At 37.6% G+C, this 19616-nt stretch overlaps 1 protein-coding gene across 1 annotated transcript; it reads right to left on the reverse strand.

Moving 5' to 3' along the window:
* Nucleotides 1–1794: 1794 nt before the first annotated feature.
* On the reverse strand, nt 1795–4903 carry LOC107061729 (uncharacterized). The gene is made up of 4 exons (XM_015311501.1): nt 4181–4903; nt 2978–3667; nt 2495–2764; nt 1795–1860 (listed from the first exon to the last, which is right to left on the reverse strand). The coding sequence occupies exons 1-4, from the start codon at nt 4901–4903 to the stop codon at nt 1795–1797; spliced, it is 1749 nt and encodes a 582-aa protein (XP_015166987.1).
* Nucleotides 4904–19616: the final 14713 nt, after the last annotated feature.

Raw genomic sequence — 19616 nt, forward strand, 5'->3', positions numbered from 1 at the left:
ATGGTCTAGCTCGAATGGCAAATGGCAAGACTTCCCATATACAAGTTTGTAGGGGGACATACCTGTGGGAGTCTTGAATGCAGTGCGATAGGCCCATAGAGCATCATCAAGCTTCCTTGACCAATCGTTTCTATTCGCATTCACAGTCTTAGCCAAAATCTGCTTGATCTCTCTGTTGGACACTTCAACTTGCCCACTAGACTGCGGATGGTAAGGAGTGGCTAAATTTTAGCGGACGCCATGTTTCTCAAGTAGTGCCTTGAACAACTTATTACAGAAGTGGGAACCTCCATCGTTGATAATCGCCCTAGGTGTACCAAATCTGGAGAAGATATTCTTTTTCAGGAATGCGATGCGGTGACACTTTTACCTTCATTGTTGGAAAGCACAATTGCTTCCACCCACTTCGACACATAATCAACCACAACAAGAATATACTTCATCCCATGTGAAGTCACAAATGGACCCATAAAATCAATGCCCCATACATCAAATAACTCTATCACCAATATCAGATTCATAGGGAGCTCTTTTCTCTTTGAAGTCCCTCCTTCTCTTTTGCAACAGTCACAAGGCTTAGCGAAATCATGAGCATCTTGGTGGATGGTAGGCCAGTATTACCCACACTGCAAAATTTTATGCTCAGTCTGAATACCACTATGATTCCCACCAACAGGTGATGAGTGATACACCTCTAGTATACTCAACATCTGAACCTCGGGTACACAACGATGAATAATCCCATCAGCACAACTACGGTCCAAATAAGGCTTATCCCAAAAGAACTTCTTCACATAATGCATAAACTTTTTCCTTTGGTGAAACGACAAATCCGATGGCACCAAATCACATGCCAAGTAATTAGCAAAGTCTGCGAACCAAGGAATCAGATCATGAGAAGCAGCCAATACATGTTCATCCGAAAAAGCATCATTAATTTCAGCCCCATCTCCTAGCTATACCATAGCGCCTTCCTCTAATCTGGACAAGTGATCGGCAACCTAATTTTCTGTCCCTTTTCTATCTTTCACCTCAAAGTCGAGCTCTTGTAGCAACAACACCCATCTAATCAACCTCGGTTTTGCATCCTTCTTAGCCATCAAATACCTCAATGCAGAATGGTCAGTATGTTCTGTGACCTTAGTACCAAGCAAGTAGGATCGAAATTTCTCGAATGCGAAAACCACCGCAAGAAGTTCTTGTTCAATCACTGTATAGTTCTTTTGAGCCACATTTAGAGCTTTGCTGGCATAGTAAATAGGATGCAGAATTTTCTCTCGCCTCTGTCCCAATACCACACAAAGCGCCACTCCACTCGCATCACGCATTACCTCAAACAGGTGTCCCCAATACGGTGCAATAATGATAGATGCAGTAACCAACTTCTCTTTCAACTCTCCAAATGCTATCAGACAAGCATCATCAAAATCAAACCTATACTCCTTTTTGAGCAGTTTGCACAATGGATGTGCAATTTTGGAGAAATCCTTGATGAACCTCCTATAGAAATCTGCATGCCCAATAAAATTTCTAACACCTTTAACAGAGATAGGTGGTGGAAGCTTTTCTATTACCTGTACTTTCACTCTATCAACCTCAATACCCTTCTCAGAAATCCGATGACCCAGAACTATCCCCTCTTTCACCATGAAGTGGCACTTTTCCCAATTAAGCACAAGATTGTATTCTTCACACCATTTAAGTAATTCGGTCAGATGGTCTAAACAATGATCAAAAGAGTCACCTACCACAGAGAAATCATCCATAAATACCTCAATAGTGTCCTCCACCATATCAGAAAATATCGACATCCATACAACGCTGGAAGGTCACTGGTGCATTGCACAACCCAAATGGCATCTGTTCAAAGGCGAAAGTCCCATAAGGGCAAGTAAAAATGGTCTTCTCTTGGTTTTTCAGAGCTATGGAAATTTGATTGTAGCCCGAATAACCATCAAGAAAACAATACCAACCCTTACCATCAAGTCGGTCCAACATCTGATACATGAACGACATAGGGAAGTGGTCTTTTTTTGTCCAAGCATTTAATTTCCGATAGTCCATGCAGACTCTATATCCAGTCACGGGCCGCATCGGAACAAGTTTGTTTCTCGCATTCAGAACCACAATCATCCCACCTTTTTTAGGCACACAATAAATAGGACAAACCCAAATACTATTTGCAAATAGGATAAATAACTCCAACATCCAACCACTTAATGATTTCCTTTTTCAGTACCTCTTGCGTAGGTGGATTTAGTCTTCTCTGGTGCTAAATACTAGGCTTGTGATTTGGCATGAGTTGGATATTATGAGAACAAATGCCAGGAGGGATCCTAATAATGTCCGCAATAGTCCACCCAATAGCCTGCTTGATCCTCTTCAACACGGAAACCAATGCCTCAACTTGTGTCACATTCAAATCTGCCGCAATGATGACCGGTAAAGTACCATCTCTCCCCAAGAATACATACCTCAAATGTGATGGTAGAGCCTTAAGATCCAATTTCAGAGCCTCATAAACAGACAGTCTTGCGGGTGAAGAGTCGCGATTCTTCATGTCTAATTCCAATCTCTTTGGTTTTGAACGGAATTCGAGCCTATCAAGTGCAGCGACCAATTCATCAAAGTCGTCAATACCACCACCCTCAAAATTCATCATTACCACTGCTAGTGCATCAATACCCAACCTCTCTTCAATAGACACCTCATAACCACTCTCTACAATATGATTCACCACTGATACTGACTTGAGCTCACTACTCTGCTTCATGGATCTACAGATGTTGAAAGTTACCTATTCACTATTCAATCGAAATTTCATCTGCCCTTTCTCCATATCGACCAAGGCGCGCCCAGTGGCAAGGAATGGTCTCCCAAGGATAATGGGAACCTTAAAATCAACCTCACAATCAAGTATCACAAAATCCTCCGAAAAGATAAAAGACTCCACTTTCACTAGTACATCTTGGAGCACACCAATGGGCCTCTTCACAGCTCTATCAGCCATGAGCAAACGCATCGCGATCGGTTTTGGATCCCCTAAACCCAACTTCTTGTAAATAGACAATGACATCAGATTAATGCTAGCACCCAAATCGCACAACACCTTCGCAAAATGTAGCAACCCGATGGTACATGGAGTAGTGAAGGCACCATGATCCTCTTTCTTCAGCACAAGGGACCTTCTAACAATAACACTACAATATTGCAACCTATCATCATCTTCAAATCTCATGGACCTTTTCTTCGTCACCAAATTTTTCATAAACTTCACATACCCAGGCATTTGCTCCAAAGCTTCTATCAACGGAACATTGATGGACAATTGTTTCAACATAGCGATGAACCTGCGGTATTTCCCTTCTTCATTGTTCTTAACTAACCTCTGTGGGAATGGAGATGGAGGTCTAGGCATTAGGACAACTTTTTGGGTTATCTCTGCTTCCTTCTCTGTAGCATTCTTGGACTCTCCTGTAACCTCAATCTCTTCATCATCTTTCTCAACCAAAATTTCCACCTTAGACATCATAGGTGGATTAATGGTTCGCTTACCCACTCGAGTAGTGACTACCATACAATGCCCATTATTATTCGCATTTTGGATGGTGTTGCTAGGAAGTGTGCCAGGCTGACGTGGGTTTACTGTAGTAGACAACTGATTCATCTGTTGCTCAAGTTGCTTGATCGACACTGAATGGGTATCAACTTTTTGACCAATACCAGACAAGTCATTTCACATCTCCTTCACATTCTCATCAATCGAATAAAACCTCTTCGTCATCTTTTGCTTCATATCCTCAATCCGTGACATACTACCCCCAGCTTCCCTAGTGCAAGATTCCCAATTTTGAGAAGGAACATAGGGTCAACCTTATCATTTCAGTTGCCATAGTTGTTCTGGTTGTAGTTGTGGTCGCGGTTGTAGTTCCCATCACGGACATATTAACCCTATCGGTTTTAGTTGCCATAGTTCCGCCCTTGGTGCCACTTTTCCGAGTTGGAACCTTGGGCGTTGGTTCGTAAGCCCTCCCCCCCCGTTTACCTTATAAGTATCATCTTCATAATAACATTCCACAACCGGTGGTGGATTCCTAGTCAAGTAATTCACATCATTTACCTTTTCGGCACCTCCGCTCACATGCTTCAACACCAACCCCAGTTCGGTCCTCATCTGAGCCATCTCTTCATGAATGTCATCAGCAGATTGGTTGGGTGTAGATTGAACTGCAAATGTGCTCTTCCCAGTGTCTGACTTTCTAGTGCTCCAGGCTTTGTTTTTCCGGGAGATCTTCTCCAATTTCTCAGTGATCTGCCCAAAAGTGCACTTACCATATGAACCTCCAGCGATAGTTTCAAGCACCACCTTACTATTGTCATCCTGACCCCTGTAGAAATATTCCTTTAGCAAATCATCATCAATGCGGTGGTTTGGAACACTTCTGATGAAGGTAGTGAACCTATCCCACGAACTACTGATAGACTCTCCAGGTAGTGCCACAAATGTGTTGAGTTTATCTTTGTGGTTCAACTTCTTTGACATTGGGAAGTACTTTGCCATGAACACTTTATGCAATTGATCCCATGTGTGAATGGAGTTATATGGAAGCTCAGAAAACCACACAACAACATCACCGATTAATGATAGAGGGAAGACTCTCAACCTAATGATATCCATGTCCAATTCCGGTCGACCCACGCAACTCTTGCAAGAACTCCTCAACTTGGCCATGTGCCTATACGGATCATCCGATGCCATACCAGAGAACAAACCCCTCGTTGTAAGCATCTTCATCAGACTGCTAGTCACTACGAATGTATGCCCCAGAGGTAGAGGAGGTAGAACAATAGGCTCTTCGGATTCAACGGTATTGAACTTGACCCTATAGTTATCACGCAACATTGGTTCTGGTGGATTCTGTACCCTCAATGCATCTCCAAGTAATTTTCACCCTGAACCTGAACATTCTCATTATCAACCCTAGGAGATTACAACTCAACTCCATCACCTAGATTTCCTCCGATAGGATTGATTGGAACTCCTTGACTATTCATCCTTTGCAAAGTTCTGTTCAATTTTGGGTCGTAAAGAGTCAGTGGTTCACCTTGACTCCGTGTACTTGGAATACACTAGAGTAGGAACCTAAGAGAAAAAAAAACAAAAGAAAAAGTAAAATTAGGAAATAATTGACTAAAGTTCAATAATGTAGTTAAACGTAATCTAAAAGCCGTATTCCCCGGCAGCGGCGCCAAAATTTGATATGCTCAAATTACACCTCCCTAAAGAAGTATAAGAGATCGTTATCAAGTAAACAACCCAACTTGAAGGTTGGGGTCGTTCCCGCGATGAATATTTAGACTTAAAATTAACTAACTATTATATTCGTTTAGTCAACTTATTTCCGAGACAACTAAGTAAAGAGGGGGGGGGGTGGGGTTATGTAACAAATAACTGATTGTAGTTTAGAGGACAAGTGAGCAAGATTCAAACTTCGATTGTTATCAATGAGAGAGAGAAACTAGGGTGTACGTGTTCCCCATAAGCTCATAACGCATTAATCCTAGTAATAGTAATCCCTTCCTAGTGTATCAAATGCAAAGTAGTAAGTTATGTATCTCTTAATCCTTGGTCCGACAAATAGAAAATTTCACCCCCGCACCTTGGTCCGGCTATGTGTATAATTTACTAACCTTTACCTTTACCTCATATTAGACATCACATCAACGTATGGCTTAGTTTTCACCCTCACACCAATTGACATTAGACTATTAAATAGTATCACACTAAATCTATGTTGATAATTTTTTTCTTATTAACTACTTCCTTGATCCGGCAACTAGCAACAAGGCGAGTTCTAATGTTGCGCACCGCTAAAAAGACTTCTAGACGAAAGAATTATCAATGCATGCAATAAGACTATTCAAGAATTACTCAGTTACTATTCATACATTGTTAATCGCTCATGGTTTCCACAACCCTAGTTGTGGATTTAATTACCATAATAGCAAGAACACCATTCAGAATTTTAGAAGAAGAATTCATGAACTTACGTAATGAGTAGAAGAAACCCAGAATCTCTAATTGAAATACAAAGAAAGAATCTTTATAAACCAAAAATAGGAAATCAAATTGCTATTGTTTGCAAGTTAATTCCCAAGAACACACCAAGAATTCAAAGTTTACAATAAAGTCTAACCCCCAAAAACGAGGTTTACATACCCTATTTTATAGAAAACATAGTCCCAAACAAAAAAGGACATGAAATACAAAAATAAACTGCTGGAAGCGGCTTCAATCGACGAGACTAACCTATGGACCGTAGATCGACCTACGGTTCGTAGGTCCCTTCTTTGGCTCAGGACTTAGACACTTTCTCAAAAGCTTGGAACCTTCAACTTTCAAATGCAAATGACGGACCTGCAGAACGGACCGTAGGTCGACCTATGGTACATGGGTCCCCTCTCGTGGCTCCAGACTTAGACCTTTTCATCAGGTACTGGAACTCAAACGTTCTCATACTAATGACGGACGTGCAGGACAACCTGTAGGTCGACCTATGGTCCGTTAATGGCTTTCGTGGTTCCACACTTGGTCAGATTTCCTTGATGCTCCTTCGCGAAACCAATCTACGGAGCGTAACTTGACCTACGATCCATAGGTCACCTCTCTAGATGGCTCCTTTTACAGAAATTCAGCTGCCATCTCTCTCAACCTCGTCCGAAACTATTTCCGGCAACTATAGCACAATAATCATTAGTTGTAATACAAAATGGCCCTAGACACACACAACTCTTAAGTGAAATGTATTAAAAATACCGTAAACTCACGGTATATGAGATACATTCAATCTTTTTCAAGATTCTTCTTCAAGGTAAGTTTTTATCCCAGAATTTAATTCTTTCCAAGTCAAATTCCTCCATACAATTATGAATCACTATTGAAAATAATAATTCTTTACCATAGAGATTTTAGGAAACTAATTCAAGAATCTCAAGAAAGGTTTTCTTGACTGTTTACCTTCAAGCTAGGGTTTCAAGACTTCTAATGACGTTCTTATTCAAGATTTTTCAAGAGCCTTGTTCTTCCAGGCTATAAGGTATGTAAGGCTATCATAATATTGGACTAGTTTGTACTCACGCCCTATATCTACTTTAAAATCAGTAAAAGAGTAATCTATGGTTCTATCCCTAGATTTGAGTATTCTTGAGATAAGTTGATTTTGTCTTCTTGATTCTTTTAAAAATTATATTCCTAATTATTGAGTTTCTATATTTTTACTGAGATCCTTGAGTTTATTTGTTATGTCTATATTTCAGCATGAACCCTATATTGAGTTGTAAATCTTGAGAAGCTTTTGAAGTCAACACTTGAGTTTTAAGCTGAGTTTTTCAGAAAGTAAAGATGAGTTATGAGGAAAGAGTTTCTAAAACATGATTAGTATGACAATCGACTATGATATCAATGTTAAGCAGTATGGTATCTAGTTATGTCATCAATGTTTAAGCAGTATGGTATCTAGTATGCCATCAATGTGTAAGAAGTATGGTATCTGGATATACCCTCAATGTTTATGTAGTATGACTTCCCGAGGCATCAATGGTCATATTAATATATGATTTTGAGAAAAAGTTTTCAAGTATGAATTGAGTAAGAGTATAAAGGGAATATGTATTTCTAAATGTATCAGTTTTTACATTAATAAAAGAGAAACTTTGATTTCTTAATGAGTTATGAGTTCAAAAGATATTTCTAGAGCAGTTACTTCTTTTAAGAGGGTAATTTGAGCAATTATCTCAAAATAGAATAAGTGTTGTGTTTTTAAACATATGAGCATGAGTTATATATATTATTGGGAGTAGTATTGAGCACCAATATGAGGATGAGTTCAGACAACTCAAAATCCTCATAAACCATGTGTGCCAACATGGGTAAAACATCATACTTTTTAGATGATTCCTTATTGGTTTTTAAGCGTAGCTTAGTGGCTCAACTTAGTTGAGGAGTTCTATACCACCTGCAAGGTATAAGACAGTTCTGACAGCATGGGAGAGATGTTGTATCATCATGTAGCTCATAGTTATGGTTGTCGGTTAGAGAATCTTCCAAATAGAGTTAATAATTTGTTTTTATTACATCACTTAATAAGTTGAGTTCAGAGAAGAGTATGTATTTTGTAAAGTTTTAATTATATCATTTGTTTATTTCTTCACATTCAGTAGAGTATATATCAATATCTATTGCAGTCCTTTCATTTCATTATTTTTATATTCATCTATATTACATACTCATATATTTAATGTACTGATGTCATTTGACCTGCATCTTTTAATGATGTAGTTATAGGTTCTTAAGATCCTCAACAAGAGTCCGTTGAGATCATTTCGTCAAATTTTGAGTAAGGCCTCCTTGCTTCTGGAGGACTCCAGTTTTATGAGTTATTAGTAATAGTTTTGAGGTGTAGTTGGTCTTTTCCTGACACTCAACTTTATACAATAGAGGCTTCATAGATAGGCAATTTTGGAGAGTCTTTCAGTTTCAAATATTTTATTTAAAACATATGTTTCATGCTAAGTATATTCAGCAAAGTTTTGAGATTCAGTAGACTGTTTTTGAACATTTCATTTAATTTGATGCTTATGTATGCTCAAGTTAGTCTTCCGCCTGTATTCAACCAGTATGAGGGTTCGCTAGGGGACCAACAATGGTTCTTGAGTGCCGGCTATGTCCAGGATGTAGGCTCGGGTTCTGACAAACTTGGTATTAGAGCACAAAGTTCATGTGTCCTAGGGTGTCTATGAAGTCGTGTCAAGTAAGATCTTATTTATTGTTTTAGGGATTCTTTTTTATAAATGAGGGAGTGCAGACATTTAAGAAAACTTTCCCTTCTTTCATACTCTAAATCAAGCAGTAGAACTATGTCATAAGTATTCATACTCGTGCGTTTCTTAGATCCATTCGACTACCCCTCATACTCAAGGTAGTAAAGGCAAAGTCAGTTCTTTATCGATGAGTTGCTCTCAGCAAAAGTCTTGAGAAAGACATGAGACTGTAGAGGGGCTTGAGAGAAGCCCATGAGTGAGTGAAGTGTTGAGTTTTGAAAGAATGCACTCATAATCATATAAATCATGCGTTCAAGATAAAAGCGAGATGTACTCTCTTTTCTAAACTTTATTTCAGTTGAGACCCCTGTGAGGAAACGTATTTTAGAGCTTAGGTAGTAATTGCACTCAAAAAGATAATATGTGTTATTAGGTTATAAGAAGTAGTAGAAAAAGTGCCCAGAGTTGGAAGAATACATGCAGAAGTTTAGTAATCTAAGAAATGGAGATAGTGATGAGGCAAATTATTTTATGGTAGTCATGTGCCCAGTAAGTTATTAATGATGAGTATTTCCTTATAGGTAGACTAAGAAGTGATGCGTTTGTGAAGATTTCGTGATAAAAGGTAGAGTAATAGTTACTCGTAAGGATAAATTAAAATAACTTTATCTAGAAAGAAGTTTATGATGAGGTGTCAATGCATTAGTATTGGCCAAGTATATGTGTGGAATTAAATAGTAGAGTGTTCATGAGGTGATAGCTCTAAACTATGCTTATGATTCTACGGGGAAGACCATAATATTCAGAGGGTTACAAAGTAATTAGGAAATGGTGTATAACGAATGGGTAAATAGAACTTAAGTTGTGAAAAGAAGGGTGACAGTAAATTGTAAGTATAAAGACTGAGAGATAAAGATTGACTACTTGTCATGTGGTTTTAGTGGGCGAGTGTTTCATAATTCGCATTTAGTAGTTGTAAGTTAGTATAGTAAGCGAGCAGACATATAGATATCTGGGTTTAGTAATAAACATTAAGCTTGAATTTGAGATGAGAGTTGTGATAAAAAGAATGGAAACATGAGGGTAATGATGTTAGTTCGAGATCTAATATAGTAGATTTGACATAAAGTAGGTATGGAATTAAGGTGTTACCTTTTACAAGTGTGAGTGGTACAAGTATGAGATTCTAACTTTTATATAAGAGGAATGAAGTGTGGCTAAGTCATTAGATTAACAAGATAATTAAGAGGTGTACCCGAGATTGAATGTAGTTAGACGAGGTTTTAATTAAGTTAATGATTATTTTTCATGTGTGCCTAGATAGTATATTTGAGCTATTAATGTGTAATAGGCTGAGTTAAGCATTAATTTTCTTCCCTTAAGAACTAGAAGAAGCATCCTTATAAGCCATTGAGAAGAGATTAAGAGAAGCATCTTAGAAAGAGGTCTTAGAAGTAGTCTTAGTCCCTGCTTATAGAGAGTTCAATAGACATTAGATAAGTCTTTCCCGAGTATTCGAGCAAATGGAATGTAGACCAGTTTAGAGATGATGAGAATAGATCCATGACTTTAGAGTGTCAACTCCAAAGTTAAGGGGGAGTGATAAGATGAGAAATCAAGTCAAATGTTGAGGATGGGATAGTGATGTCTTTATAAAGAGTTTTAGAGATTTATCAATCCGTTCATTCTCTAGCATATTCCTCCAAGTTCAATTATTACAACATCTTGTTGACGTTTCTAATATCAGAATTGTGTCTATGACCTATGCTCATACACTTCAAAGAGTTTCACATCTATGCTTAGTTTCTAGAATGAGAGGCAAAGACTTTAGCCCATTAACCTCGAGCTTAATCCATAAAGTTGTGGATATCAATACCATGCTATGAACCTATTTATATAAGCAATCATGTCTCACAGTATGTTCAGTCTCACAAATTCATGATTTACTCTCAAGTTCTAGCAACATATTCGTATGTCATGCATATTTTTATATCAGAATTCTCGAATTAATCGTGCTTATGATCTTTCGCCCTAAAGTCCTTTGAGTAATCCTTTTTTAGTTTTGAGACTGGTGTTGATGATTGTAGTGGTGTGATGACAGAGAAGAGGATTGTTATTTATTTTTGTGATAGTGATGATATGTTTATTACACCTAAGGTTATAAATATGAAAGAAGAAGGAGATAATGTTTTACAATGAGAAATTAGTCAATTTCTATTAGTGATGCATGAAATTTCTATTGGTAGAAGTGACGAGAGAATGAGAAATTCTTATAAGGATTGATTAGTAAGAGTCCATGGAGGGGTTATAGTACTAGGCTTGAATATGATGTTGGTGGCATGTGGATGAATGCATGATGCATTAAGTGGTTCTTGATTAAGACTCGAGGTTGGTTGAATGTCGTTATTGGGAAAATTATTCTTGGGATGATATTTCTTATAGAGGTATAAAACCCGAATCTCGTGATTTAAATTGGAATAATCACCTTATGTTAAGTACTTTTTGATTTTAAGTTAGGCTTGAATATAGTAAGAGTAACCCCTTCCATCCACAATTTAACCATCATTCGGGGAGGAATTATCCCATGGAGAAGATATTGTAACACCCCAAAATATCCTAAGTTAAGACTCGAGCCATTCTTCATTTACATGTAGGGTCATATCAGGTGATTCATAAATTACCCATTTGCGTAAAGGTAAATTTTTAAGTGTGGGAATTATTTGGATATAAATTAAGGTCACTAGATTCCCCTAGAACAAATTAGAGTTGAAAGTTTCCTAATTGATTAAGTTTTGATGTAAAATTCTACTTGGGTCAACTTCAAATGACCATATCTCTTAGAATATAAAGAGTTATTTGGCCCATAACCTACCAAATTAAAAGTATTTGAATCTTCTTTGCAATGCTACCAATTTCGAGTAAATCCAATTTCTGAATAAAAAGTTATGACATTTTAGTAGTTGTTGTAGTGCAGTTCCGTTTTAACAGTGGGAAAATTCTAAATAAGATAATTTTCTTCTCCTTATACAACTAGGAAAATCTTAAAAACGGATTTCTTAACTCCTATAAATCCCTAAAAAACCTTATTTTCATATTTTAATCCATCAATCTCTTCTCTCTCAAGCCTTAATAAAAAACCTTAAGGAAAAAACAATGTAGAAGACTCCATTCAAGATTCTTTCAATCCTTTTCAAGATTCTTTTTTAAGGTAAGTCTTTCTCCAAGAATTTCATTCTTTCCAACTCAAATTCCTCCATACAATTATGAATCACTAATGAAAATCATAATTCTTGGCCATGGAAATTTCAAGAAACTAATTCAAGACTTCAAGAAAGGTTTTCTTGATTGTTTACCTTCAAGCTAGGGTTTCAAGACTTCCAATGAAGTTCGTCATCAAGATTCCTCAAGAACCTTGTACTTCCAGGTATGTAAGGCTATGTTGGACTAGTTCTTCCTCACGCCCTACATCTACTTTCAAATCAATTAAAGTGAAATCTAGGATTATGCCCCTAGATTTGAGTATTCTTGAGATAAGTTGGTTTTGAGTTCTTGAATTCCTGATTCTTTTGAAAATTTTATTCCTAATTATTGAGTTTCTATATTCTTATTGAGATCCTTGAGTTTATTTGTTCATGTCTATATTTTAGCATGAACCATAATTTGAGTTATAAATCTTGACAAGCTTTTTGAAGCCAACACTTGAGTTTCAAACTGAGTTTTTGAGAAAGTTAAGATGAGTTCTGAGAAAGAGTTTCTAAAACATGATTAGTATGACAATCGAGTATGACATCAATGTTTAAGCAGTATGTTATCTAGTTATATCATCAATGTTTAACAAGTATGGTATCTAGTATGCCATCAATGTTTATGCAGTATGGTGTCAGAATATACAATCAATGTTTATGTAGTATGACTTCCCGAGTCATTAATGATCATATTAAAATAAGATTTTGATAAAGAGTTTTCAAGTATGAATTGACTAAGAGTATAAAGGGACTATGTATTCCAAAATGTATTTGTTTTTACATTGATAAAAGAGAAATTTTGATTTCTAAATCAGTTATGAGTTCAAAGGATATTTCTAGAGCAGTTACCTCTTTTAAGAGGGTAGTTTGATCAATTATCTCAAACCCGAGGAAGATTTATGTTTTTAAACATATCGCATCGATATGGGGATGAGTTCAGACAACTCAAAATCCTCATAAACCTTGTATGCCAACATGAGTAAAGGATCATACTTTTTAGATGATATCTTATTGATTTTTAAGCATTGATTAGTGTATCCACTTAGTTGAGGAGTTTTATACCTCGGAAAGGTATAACACATATCTAGCATTGTGGGCTAGATGACGTATCATTATATAGCTCGGAGTGATGGTTGTGGGTTAGAGAATCTTCCAAATAGAGTTAAAAGTGTATTTTTATTATATCACTTAATATGTTGAGTTCGGAGATGAGTAAGTATTTTGTAAAGTTTTCATGATTTCATTTATTTATTTCTTTACATCCAGTTGAGTATATATCAATATCTATTATAGTCCTTTCATTCTGTTATTTTTATATTCAGCTATATTACATACTTGTACATTCAATGTACTGATCTCATTCGACCTGCATCATTTAATGATTTAGATACAAGTTTTTTGAAACCTTAACAAGAGTCCGTTGAGATTATTTCGTCAGCTTTTGAGTAAGACCTCCTTGTTTCCGGAGGACTCCAGTTTTGTGAGTTATTAGTAATAGTTTTGAGGAATCGTTGGTCTTTTTCCAACACCCATCTTTATAAAGTAGAGGCTTCATAGATAGGCAGTTTTGGAGAATCTTTTACTTTCAGTTTTTTATTTAAAACTTATGTTTCATACTAAGTATTGATGAGTCCACAAATTGGACTTATTTAAGGCTTTATATTGATAGGAATAGTGTCCTCAAATGCTTATTTTGTCTCAATATATGATGAAAACTCTTAAGTTTCAGGTATTTGAAGTTTTAGTGGAAGCATGGACACTTAGGTGCAAAAAAGAACAAAAAGGCTGAAAAGAACAAAGAAGCTGAAGCCTGCGCATCGCCAAGCACTCTTGGTGACTCACCGAAGAGATGCACTCCGCCCTTTGCTCCAATACGCGAAGCCTTGAAGAACTAGGATAAAAAAGGTGATGAAAGGAGCATTCGGCGTTTCGCCGAAATATTCCGCGAAGTAGTACTAGGTCTCACAATGACACGGAGCATGATGATGCTGAAGGCTAGTGCAAGACGACGATGAACTACACCAAAGGGTGAATCGCCGTGTTAATCAGCGGTTCCAACTAACCTTGACGAAAGATCCGCCAGCACTATTTTCTGAAGTCTATAAATACTAAACTTGTTATTAATTTTTAAAAGTGGAACATTTATTTTAATTTGCAGAATAGACTAGTACTTTTTGGGATATTTTCTCTCAAGTTTGGAGAGGGTTTTTGGGAGACTTGAAGAAAGAATGATTTCATCTTCCCCAAGTTGGAAATGGGTCTTCTCCATTCTTCTTCCTTTGCTTAAATCAAGGTTTAATTCCTTATACCCATTTTGATTTTATTATCATTTTTAGGTGTATTTTGTTATTTCTTGTTGTGTGGCTAAAAACCCCCATTCTTGGGGTGTGATTTAGCAAAATATGTGTTGATATTGTTGTTGGGTCTTGATTGCTGATAGGATAGATGTATTTTAAATTGTGATTTCACCTAGTGGTTGTGGTTTAATTTTAATGGGTTTGTAGTTGCAAATACAAAACCACCCATGTGTTTCAGCTTGGCCGAGAGGGAGGTCGCGAAACCAAGACTGCTAGACTGATAGCCTAAGGAGTGGGTTGACATTAGGTTCAGCCGGGGAGGGTGATCCCTAGTCCCATATCCTGACACTCAGCTCGAGAGAGTTAGTGGGGTAAGGCATAGGCTGGCCTTCATGCGGCAAATGGGTGTCCGAGAGGAACACATTTAAAACGGTGCAGAATAGAGAGCAGTAGACCCAGTTGGCGAGTCGCCGAATACTCCAGTGATCAAGGCTACTTCGCCGTTTGACTCAAGGCACCCTCTGAGCCTAGAGTATGTAAAATTCAGGGAGCTCATAAAAGTTTTGACGATTCGCCCACATGATCGGCGACCCAGATGGTCCCCGCCGTTTGAACATCCACAACTGCTGACAAGTTCTATCAAACTCGGCGAAGTAAATATTTGTTTGGCGAAGTGCCGAATCACTCAGAAACCAAAGCGCTGCCACTGAATGGGAACAAACTGGATAAGCTGCAGGCTAACACACAAAAAGTAGCTGATTAATCACTCGAGAGCGTGGGTTGAAGATAGGCACATTGGAATGCTAAGAAAAGTTGTACAGAGCTTGATGAATCACTCGGCAATACACCAAACGTCCCCAGCATACCTTCTGCTTTACGCGACATCTGTTGAAGGACTCCAACTCGAAACAACTGCCTAACCAGGATTATTCTCTAGCCCTATCTTTGTCTTTCTTTAAATTTCACCTCTGGATTATTGTTATATATTTGAGGACAATTTTTTTTTGATTGTGGTGGGGTGAGGCTTACCTTTATTTGCTTGCTATGGATGTTTGTATTTTTATATATATTTGGGTTGTCTGTTTAAAGTGGCGCTTTATATTGTTTTCATGATTGTTTAAGCTTATGGCTTCTTCCTGGTGTTAATTGATTGCAAATTTTTACTGTTTCGAAAAATTATTATTATTTTTGAAAATTTTCGCCACAACTTTTGTTGAATGTGGCTGTTCTTTTGCAAAATTTTGAGTCTCGGTTTCGATAAATATCAATGACTTAAATAGTGCTTACAATTGAATGAACATGAATGTACGACTACGATGATGCCAAATGAAGGTGCATACACAATATGTGAACTCTTTGCATCTCGTTGTGATTAGCCATTTATCGAATTGATTCTCTTGTAATGACCGTTGCACACTAGCGAAAGTGTGTGGTCTTGTTTGACTTAAGTGTCGATGCCTTGTGTGATTAGCTTGCCTTGAACCTCACATGAATAAACCTTGAATTTGCCCTATTAGTCTGATTGATTTAGAAAGGTGTGTTCTTGAAATGATCTTAGGCAACTTTAAAGAGTGTGAGCCAAATTTGACATATACCTCTTTTGTGGCCTACCCATGAGCATGTGAAACTCTTTTGAACACCCTTTGAGCCTTACCTTTCTTTGAAAGAACCTTAATGAACCCTACACCTTACTTGACCCACTACCTATAATCCTCTTGATTTGTGGTTGAGTGAAAAGCCTAAGTTGGGGGTGTGGTAAAAAGGAAAAGAAGAAGTCAAGAAATGCAAGAAAAGTCCCCCTTAGCCCCTGGTGTTGCAGAACAATGGAAACCCTTCGAGAAAAAAAACATATTTGTGGAATAAAAGTACCAAGGAAATCGGGTTTCCAAGCAATCCATGGAGGTGAATAAAAAGATGACTTAGAAGCACTAGAAAAAGAATTGATAAAGGGAAAGAACGGAATACCTTTAGAATACCACATCTCACGAGGAAAAAGTCGCTGAGCCTAAATGACCATACCTTTGCACTCATCCCCATTACAAGCCTTAGAAAGACCATTTTGATCTTTAGTAAGCCGAATCGAAAGTCGATTGGAAAATAAGGGCAAACCTATGGGTAAAAACATGCATTGTGTTCCTATTTTTGAATGTGAGCATTGCATCTGATTCCTTATCTAGAATTGATTAACCTCTGTGTATGAATATGGCATCATTCTTTATGTGAGGGCATTTAGATACTTCCTGTTGAGTTTGATTGCACAAGTAGAAAGTATTGCGAGCATGAGAATCTTTGGTAATGGTGTGTCAGAACTTGAATCTTTGAGTACACAATTGATCTTTGCATGAGTAATTTGAGTCTTGTTGTGTGCATTCAAGAGTTAGTCTTGTGTAGCACTTTTTGAGACACCTTGTTGAACGGCTGAACTTGAGTTTGCTTGAGGACAAGCAAAAGTTTAAGTTGGGGGTGTTGATGAGTCCACAAATTGGACTCATTTAGGGCTTTATTTTGATAGGAATAGTGTCCTTAAATGCTTATTTGTCTCAATATCTGATGAAAACTCTTAAGTTTCAGGTATTTGAAGTTTTAGTGGAAGCATGGACACTTAGGCGCAAAAAGGAACAAAAAGGATGAAACGAATGAAGAAGTTGAATCCTGCGCATCACCAAGAATGCTTGGAGATTCGTCGAAGGGATGCACTCCACCCTTTGTTCCAGTACACAAAGCCTTGAAGGAGCAGGATCAAAAAGGCGATGAAAGGAGTAATCGACGTTTCGCCGAATAATTCTGCGAAGCAGTACTAGGTTGCCCAATGACACAGAGCACGACGATGCTGAAGGATATAGTTCAAGACGGCGACGAAGTACACCAAAGGGCGAATCGCCGAGTTAATCGGCGGTTCCGACTAACCTCACCGAAAGATCCGCCAGCACTATTTTCTGAAGTCTATAAATACTAAATTTGTTATTAATTTTTAAAAGTGGAACATTTATTTTAATTTCTAGAATATAATAGTACTTTTTGGGATATTTTCTCTCAAGTTTGGAGAGGGTTTTTGGGAGACTTGAAGAAAGAAGAATTTCATCCTCCCCAAGTTGGAAGTGGGTCTTCTCCATTCTTCTTCCTTTTCTTAAATCAAGGTTTAATTCCTTATACCCATTTTGATTTTAGTAATATTTTAGGTTTATTTTGTTATTTTTTTATGTGTGGCTAAAAACCCCCATTCTTGGGGTGTGCTTTAGCAAATATTTGTTGATATTGTTGTTGGGGCTTGCTTACTGATAGGATAGATATATTTTAATGGTGATTTCACCTAGTGGTTGTTGTTTAATTTAATGGGTTTGTAGTTGAAAATACAAAACCACCCATGTGTTTTCGGCTTGCTCAGAGGGAGGTCGCGAAACCAAGACCGCTAGACTGATGGCCTAGGGAGTGGGTCGACATAAGGTTCAGCCCGAGAGGGTGAGCTCTAGTCCCATATCCTAACAGTCATCTCGGGAGAGTGAGTGGGGTAAGATGTAGGCTGGCCTACATGTGGCAAATGGGTGTCCGAGAGGAACACATTTGGAACGGGGTAAGTTGCCTGAGAGGGAACATATTTCCATCTAAGGCTTAGCCTAGTCACTATTATCTTGAAAATTTCCTATCGAAAGCATATACCCAACGATTTATCTCAACTTGTATTGCGGTCACACCCTAAGAACTTGTCCCCATACTTGATTTTTTTATTATTTTTATTATTTTTTTACTACTTGTGACAAAACCCCATTTGACATTTGACACCTTTCTGTCACCCCTTTTAATTTACAATATTTTTAATCGTTAATGTCTTTAGCTACGACTAGTTTGAACTTAATTTTATTTTTCTACTAATTCTCAAAACCACTCCCTTGGGACACGGCCCCAACCCTTGGTTGGGTTACTATATTATCGACGATCGTCGACACTCATACTGTAGGTTAGTGTCATTGGTCAAGATAAGCATCAAGTATCATCAATGTTTTGAGATTCAGTAAATTATTTTAAAACATTTCTTTTAATTTGATGCTTATGTATGCTCAAGTTAGTCTTTCGCTTGTAGTCAACCATAATGAGGATTTTCTGGGGGACCAACAATGGTTCTTGAGTGCCGGCCACGTCTAGGGTGTAAGCTCAGGTAATGAAATCAAACCCCTTAAAATCTCTTAGAAGCATCTTCTTCTTCATCACTTAGATAATTGACACGTTGTCTACACCACATTGATATTGGTTGGTTTTTCTCATTGATACACTAAAAATTCTTCCCAGATAAACACTTGCTTCACAGTTTTCACTAGATTCTATTGATGTCTTCACAACTGTCACGACCCGAGCCTACACGCTGGACATGGTCGGCACTCCATAACCATTGTTGGTCCCGAAGCAAACCCTCATCCTGGTTGACTACAAGTTGAAGACTAACTAGAGCATATATAAGAATCAAATTGAAAGAAACGTTTAAACACATTTTACTAAATCTCAAAACTTTTCTGAATATACTGAGTATGAACCACAAGTTTAATAAAACATCTAAAAACTAAAAGACTCTCCAAAACTATCTATATATGAAACATTTACTATACAAAGATGAGTGTCGGGACAAGACTCATGACTCCTCAAAAGAACTACTACTAAGAACTCATAAAACTGGAGTACTCCGAAAGTAAGGAGGTCTTACTCAAAAGCTGGCGAGCAGCCGAAGTGATCTCAGTTGACACTTGTTGAGGATCATAAGAACATGTAACTACATCATTAAAAGATGCAGGTTGAATGACATCAGTACGTTGAATGTACGAGTATGTAATATAGTTGAATAGCAAATAATTGAATGAAAGGACAGGAATAGATAACAATGTACTATAGTTGAATGAAATGAAATAAAAGAGTTTAATCATTTAAAGCTTTACAAAGTACTTTCTCATCTCTAAACTCAACATAATAAGTGATATATAAAAATACACTTTAACACTATTGGGAGATTCTCTAATAGACAACCATCACTATGAGCTACATGATGATACAACGTATCGCCCACGCTGTCAGAACTGTCGTATACCTTGCCGGGGTATTGAACACCTCAACTAAGTGGATGCACTAAGCTCTGCCCGAAGGCACTTAGGATTCATCTAAAAAGTGTGATCCTGTACCCATGTTGGCATACATGGTTTATGAGGAATGTAAGTTCTCTGAACGTATCCCCATATCGGTGCTCAATACTAATCCAAATAATATATACCTC

The sequence above is a fragment of the Solanum tuberosum genome, unplaced genomic scaffold (genome assembly GCF_000226075.1).
Source record: "Solanum tuberosum cultivar DM 1-3 516 R44 unplaced genomic scaffold, SolTub_3.0 scf00163, whole genome shotgun sequence".
In the NCBI taxonomy this organism is placed as follows: Eukaryota; Viridiplantae; Streptophyta; class Magnoliopsida; order Solanales; family Solanaceae; genus Solanum; species Solanum tuberosum.

Excerpts from the sequence above, each read along its gene's own strand:
- LOC107061729 (XM_015311501.1), bottom strand. The coding sequence starts at position 4,903 with ATGTTGCGTGATAACTATAGGGTCAAGTTCAATACCGTTGAATCCGAA. Across the intron at positions 2,765-2,977 it reads CTGTGAAGAGGCCCATTGGT|AGTAGTGAGCTCAAGTCAGT; the intron begins GTGCTCCAAGAT and ends TCCATGAAGCAG. Across the intron at positions 1,861-2,494 it reads CTCTGAAATTGGATCTTAAG|ATGCCATTTGGGTTGTGCAA; the intron begins GCTCTACCATCA and ends GCCTTTGAACAG.